This window comes from Zerene cesonia, chromosome 2 (assembly GCF_012273895.1).
Source record: "Zerene cesonia ecotype Mississippi chromosome 2, Zerene_cesonia_1.1, whole genome shotgun sequence".
In the NCBI taxonomy this organism is placed as follows: domain Eukaryota; kingdom Metazoa; phylum Arthropoda; class Insecta; order Lepidoptera; family Pieridae; genus Zerene; species Zerene cesonia.
The window spans coordinates 1,060,028-1,066,657 of record NC_052103.1 but is presented as its reverse complement, the minus strand read 5'-3'; the positions used below and the strand labels follow the sequence as shown (position 1 = coordinate 1,066,657).

The following is a 6,630-nucleotide window of genomic DNA, read 5'->3' as shown; positions in this document are numbered from 1 at the left end:
ATAAAATAACTAGAAAGTAAGTTGTGTTTTAACAAATGTTAAAAGTTTAAAGGTTAAGACATTACTTCAGGAAGCTTTTTTAACAGATTTTCAAATAAAAAAGAAGAGCGATAGAACCTTATTTTCGCTCTAACAGGCGTATTTTTTGAATCGATAAACAGTTTATCTAGAACAAATTTTGGTGTTTAAATTGAAATCTCTTCGATTTATAATTGATTATGGAAATGTTAAGGTCAAAAGTTCGTTTCATCGTTTATATACTATCACTCGCAATGATATTGTTATATGAGAAATTACGTCTCTGCTTTATCTATATTTTATTCAAGAATATATTTTTAACTTTTATGGAAGTATTATTTTAACTTCCTTTGTTATTTGAAATCATTTAAAGCTTGCTAATCGTAATTATTGTAGTTTAGTAAGTTACATCGAATGAAAGGTTAAAAACCGTTAATAGTTTTAGGAAATCGGTTTTGTAAGTGTGTAATAAAATAATAGGTCCTTACGTTTTCCAAAAAATCAAGTAAGATAGGAATTATCGCTCACGGGGGTTACCGCAACGTCTTAAAGCAGTACTAATTCCAGTGTCGAACCCAAGTCCCACTGTCCATGAGAGTACAGAGCTATACAGGGCCATCACATTTCTACACTACAATTAGTTCTTTTTTAAGATGTAACAGTTACCCCCCAGGGAAAAATTACAATAACTCAACCTTTAATACAAAATACTCATGTGATATTTTCATTAACTGTATGTTCTTAGATTAATCAGCAAGCTTTCGTTAAACACAACAGAAACCAACTCACCGATTTTAAAACTAGCACAATATCTTCTTAAATATCAATAATAATTTTCAGATCAAATTTTCCGATTCAAAATATTTTCAAAACAACTACGCTCTCGTTACATTTGATGTCGATATGTTTTTACATTACATCCAGTTTATCTTAAGAGTTGAGATAACTTATCTGGTTTATCAGTGTCGAGGTTTTCAATTCTGATAATACTATATTGACAATTTTCCAAATATCAACATTGTAATAGAAAAATTGAACACATATTGTCAATGTATATAACATAGACCGTATCGTATTTAATGTAGCAGATTAGAAGATAACCGATTATTTGTAATTAAATTATACAAAACTAAGGGATGTAGGTAAAATTTTAAATTTTATAAGATTTAATTAAGAATTTAGTTCGTGTAACAGCTGCTTGGTAAGCGAGTCTACGTGCTGATTGTTGTATTTTAAACCAACCATTACAAAATCTCAGACTTCCAGTGGTCGCATTTCGAATCATTTATTTAGAGTCGTTTTTCGATGCTTGTAATTTGACACACATTAAAACCATAATACATTAAACATACTTCATATTAAGCTCAATTTTTAACCGACGTCAAAAATTGGGAATCTCTGATGTTGTGTAATTTGAATTCGGTCAGGTTCTAACAAGCAGTAGAGTTAAGAGGATAGAGAAGTACGTGCAGGTGATTTAATTAGTATCCTCTGTATTCACAATGTTCAAACATTAATTAATTTCTTATTTAAAATGAAAATAAAAATACTTGATAATGAGGTTAATTCTTATTTCTTTAAATTTACAGGATAAAATAATAATATAGGTACTGTTTAACATAAAAAAAATCAGATGGGCTGAAATTTTATTGTTTGTTGTATGATACATATGACGTAACAGCTAGTAATTACACCCTAATGAAAATACAGTAACGAATAATTAAAAAAAGCAATATCAGCTGAATTGTAGTAAGTAATTAGTGTGTAAAAAGTAGAGTAAATTTGCGATATATGATCCTGGATAATTTACGTTTGGTACTTATGAGAGCGGGCGGCCTTGGGCCGAGCTGATCGATGTCATTCATATTAATAATTGATTAAGAACTTTTTGCTAATGCTTTTAATGTTTTCTTTTATTCTCTATTTCATCATATTATTACTTGAATATTCAAATGTTGTGACAAATATAATTAAAACCAAACCAGGTCTTACTATTGTCTAATATTTTATACGGTGTAAAAAAATTATTTATGTATCCGTATTTTCTATTTAAAGCTCTTTTTATGCGAAAACCATCGCTTTGGCTTTTAAATCAATAAAATGTTAATATTCAATTTGAGATTATTATAATTTTAATAAGTTTATAGTTTAACAAAGTGCCGCTCTTCGTTTCTGTTACCTGTATTTGTAAAACGTAACGGTCACTCTACTTGATCTGTGCTGTCATTGTAAAATGTCAGTGTCAACTGTCATGTTTGGCATATTTGTCCTAAATTCGTTGTTGATGATGCATATTATCTAGATATTTCTATTATTTTCTAGAATTGAGAGTTCCTACTCACATAAATATTGCTCATTCTGTTTGTATGCGTCATTGTTCATTGATTGAAAGTCAGCGTCTGTCGTAGATTTATTAATTATACTATCAATTACGTGTGGAGTGTACTGTGTTTAACCTAAAATATACCTGAAAAATTAATCATGGATCAAAATAACGAAGAGAATAGGCCTTCAATAGCAGGTGCCCTAACTTTTCCTAGTCGTAATGAACAGCCCGTAATTCCACAACCGAGGCAGCCTAGAAATTTGCAGGTAACTTTTCTACAAATGGCAAAAATTAATAGTCTATAATGTTTTATACTAGTTACAGCATAACATCGATAAGCATATATTTTCACTACAATACGTAGTGAAAATAGTAGTTTGTGTATAATAATCACTTAGAACTAAATTGGAAAATAAATGTTACTACGTCGAGAGTAGTCGATAGAATAAAAAAAGGTTATTAATATATGAATCAATTATTTTTAAAGTAAACTGTAAAAAATAGTTAAACTGTTATAATATTTGCATTTTATGGCTAACAATTTCAGGGTTTGCTGAGGTTTGCCATGGAAGCCACTAAGGCTGAAGATGCACCTGGTAATTCACAGTTTGGACCGATGGATGAAGAAGTGAGTATTCTGATATATTGTAACGATATACTGTGTGGATTGATGTCTACATGTGTCAAAATTGCTTACAATTTAAAAAGTATCTTTTGTAATGTGTTAATTTTATTATGCACCATTTACAGAAAAATGGAGGACTGCATATTAATTTTTTGGTTTTATTACTTGTAATATGGAAGTGTGTTTGTTTTTTACTTTGTTATGTGGCAAGGGATCATTTTAATACATGAGTTTTAGTGTCTGGATATTGTTAGGAGGTTACTACATAGGCTGCATCTTGTCACAGATAAATATTATGTATGCTAGTATGATATATAAAGATACTATTTTAAAATCAATTCACTTTTTTACTACCTGAAAAGAAATCCACATGAAAAAAACATAAAATCAAATCAACCACATTAATTGTTATTGATATTAAACTTCCAGAGGCGTAAATTCCTAGAAGAAGCCTTAAAGAGCATCACAGTGAATGTGGCAGAGGTTCTGCAGAATGGCATTAAGGTCCTCACAGATTCAGAGAAAATCAAGGGTATTCAGCTCGGTGAGAGCCTCCCGGAGGATGTGGATGTGGCTTTCAATAATGTTCTCGAGTATATTGATGACATAGATGTCGCTAATGGTGAGTTTCATGAGTTTTAATCTTATACCTTTAAACGAGCAATTCTTGTATATATATATATATATATATATATATATAATTGGAATCTCGGAATCGGCTCCAACGATTTTCATGAAATTTAGTATATAGGGGGTTTCGGGGGCGATAAATCGATCTAGCTAGGAATTTTTTTTAGAAAATGTCATATTCGTGTTTTATTCGTGTTTTATTTTCCCTGGACAACTGAAATAACACATAGGCACTTTTTATACCGATATTCCTACGGGATACGGACTTACGCGGTTTCAACCGCGAGTCACAGCTAGTAATGCTTATATGACAAACATTGTATGGTTTGATGGCATGATTGGTGATTGTTCTCTGTTTAAATTTAAATTTGTACTTTTGCTCTATGTTACACCAGTCTTCTCTTTTTTATTGTATTTTACTACACTTGTAAGTTTTGGATAATAAATCAATATAATTACTGCTATGATATATAAAAACCCAATATACAGTCTCCCTTCTCCATCTCTCTAATCATGTGCTATATATTTTAGTATATTTCTACATTTTACACTTCTTACGTCATAGCGGACCACTTCACTGGTAGTCCAAGGGTGAGGAAAAGGAAATGGGGTTTGATGATGATGTAACTGTTCATGATGATTGGATCTTACAATATACATAAGAGAAGCCAGAGTGTGCTAAATTATAAAACAATATAAATATGTGCACTTCCAGACTTCTACAAGATGGGCGGCTTCGCGATGTTCCCGATATGCTACAGCAGCGAGAACGAAGAAGTGCGCTCCCGGGCCAGCCAGATCCTGTCGGAGCTGTGTCAGAACAACCCCTACTGCCAGGCGAGGGCGCTCGAGTGCGGTCTGCTGAATGTGGTGCTACACTTGGCGTCTACTGAGCGGGGACAAGTGCTGGCCAAGTGTGTGTCGGCTATATCGGGTAAAGGGTTTTTTCTTGCTCAGATTAGTAAATTTAATTTTTAATAATTTTAATGTAAAATCATAGACAGAACAGTTTATCAAAACATAAATATTACAAACTATTTCATTATAAAATAGCCAATGGGTGATTCATAGGAATGGAAAACAAGTTCAATGCATGTCCTTTCATCATCTGTCTGTCAATTTAATGTTCTATAATTAATGAATCTATATGTATACCTACACACATTGATATAAAAATCCCAAGCCGTACAATCAACGTTTCGAAAACGTTTTAAATGAGCGCAATATTCGAAATTGTGCGCTCATTTAATAGTCTCGTGTCACTCGCGTCCAGCTTTATCTTTATAAAAATATCTTAAGTAATTCTCCGAATATACTCTGAAGAACCCGTTTCCAGCTGCGACTCGCGAATTCGAGCCAGCCTGCCGCGAGCTGACGGCGCAGGGTGGCTGCGAGACCCTCACCCACCTGCTGGGCTCCGACTGCCCCTCAATCGCGAAGACCAGAGCCGCCTTCCTCGTCGCGTACCTGTGCCAGCATTACCCGGATGCTAGAGGTGGGTGGTTACAGAAATTTTTCATTTATTCGTTCATTTACATCAGGTACAGACGTATATGTCTCATGGATGGTCTGGATGGACTCCTAAACTATTCAATCGATTTTAATAAAATTTGCACACTGTATGCAGTTTGATCCAGCTTAAAAGATAGGATAGTTTATATTATTTCTATTATGATAAATGACTACCTGGGTGGAGCCGCGGCGTGCTACTAGTATCTTATAAGTAAAAATATACATATAATAATATAAATGACTAGCTGCACCGCGCGGCAGCTTTTACGTGTAATGAGTAATTTACATCTAAAAGGAGTATAAGCTAAAACTAAGCAAAAATTATCACACTTATCGTTACATTGTACGATTTCAATATAATGTCAAAATTTGCCCAGCGGTTTGGACTATGTGGAGCTTGTCAAAAAAAATAGACAAACCTACATACATACTCAAAAATCATTACCCACCTTTTTCGCAGTCAGGTAAAATCAATAACATCGCCACTCTTTCCCGAGATTGATCCGAATCTCTTATTTATTTAGATATAAGCGGAATTATTTCGCGTTGATTTAAAAAGCTATTCAGGACAAAGACAGTCAGGACTCATGAGAAAATATTTATGTTCCCAGAAAAATTCATAGAACTCAACATAGCGAGAACGATAGCGGAACAAGTAAAGAGCGGAAGAGACAACACCACGGAACATCTCTTGAGCATTCTGCATTCCCTGCTAGGAGATTCTAGAGTGAAACAGCAGTGCCAAGACCCTGCCCTAGACTTGAAGAAAGTTCTAGAAGAACACTCGAAGCGACCGGAGCTCGAAGAAGAATACATTGAAGAGAAACAGTATTGCAAGAGTATCTTGAAAATTTTGGACGGCTTGCCACAAGTTGAAGTTGTTAATAATGAAATAGATAGATAAGTTAGTAAACTGGGCATGTGGTTATAAAGTATCGAAAAATGTGTGTGCTGTGTGCTTTTGGTACTGGAGATGTTATATGAGAAATTATTTATAGCTATCACACAAACTGAGTTTTAATTTATAAAACAAACTGTGATGTTTTGATTTGTTTACGATTGTCTCAGAATATTAGATGTTTAATATGTCGAATCTAGACTGGTATGTTATATCGTTAAGGATGTGAAATATTTAGGCAGTCTATAACAATGCATTTACAATAAAATTGTGAGTTAGCTTTGTCTAATAGATCTTATAAAATTTAAGTATTTGTAAATAAACGTGATTTAGTGATCTTTGTGTTTTAATTGCCCTTTATGTAGTGTTAATGTAGTTTCATACAAAGTTACAGTTTGGTAGTTTAGTTTATTTTTTGCTACAAAGCTTATGTCTTACTAGAATTAATAGATTTCTGTGTTATATTTATGTACAAACACACTATCAGATTTATATAAAAATTATTTTCTTTATTTTTATGTCATAGTGGCCAACTGAGCTGATGGTAAGCGATCACAACCGCCCATGAATATTCGCAGACATAATGCCTCTGTGAATGCGCTGCACCTTGTATGGGTAAGA

General features: G+C 33.2%; 1 protein-coding gene across 1 annotated transcript; it reads left to right on the top strand.

Annotated features, from left to right (window-relative positions):
- Positions 1-2,281: 2,281 nt before the first annotated feature.
- LOC119834759 (hsp70-binding protein 1) lies at positions 2,282-6,338 on the top strand. Its single transcript, XM_038359232.1, has 6 exons — positions 2,282-2,610; positions 2,892-2,972; positions 3,399-3,591; positions 4,315-4,533; positions 4,936-5,094; positions 5,723-6,338. The coding sequence occupies exons 1-6, from the start codon at positions 2,500-2,502 to the stop codon at positions 6,013-6,015; spliced, it is 1,056 nt and encodes a 351-aa protein (XP_038215160.1). The 5' UTR covers positions 2,282-2,499; the 3' UTR covers positions 6,016-6,338.
- Positions 6,339-6,630: the final 292 nt, after the last annotated feature.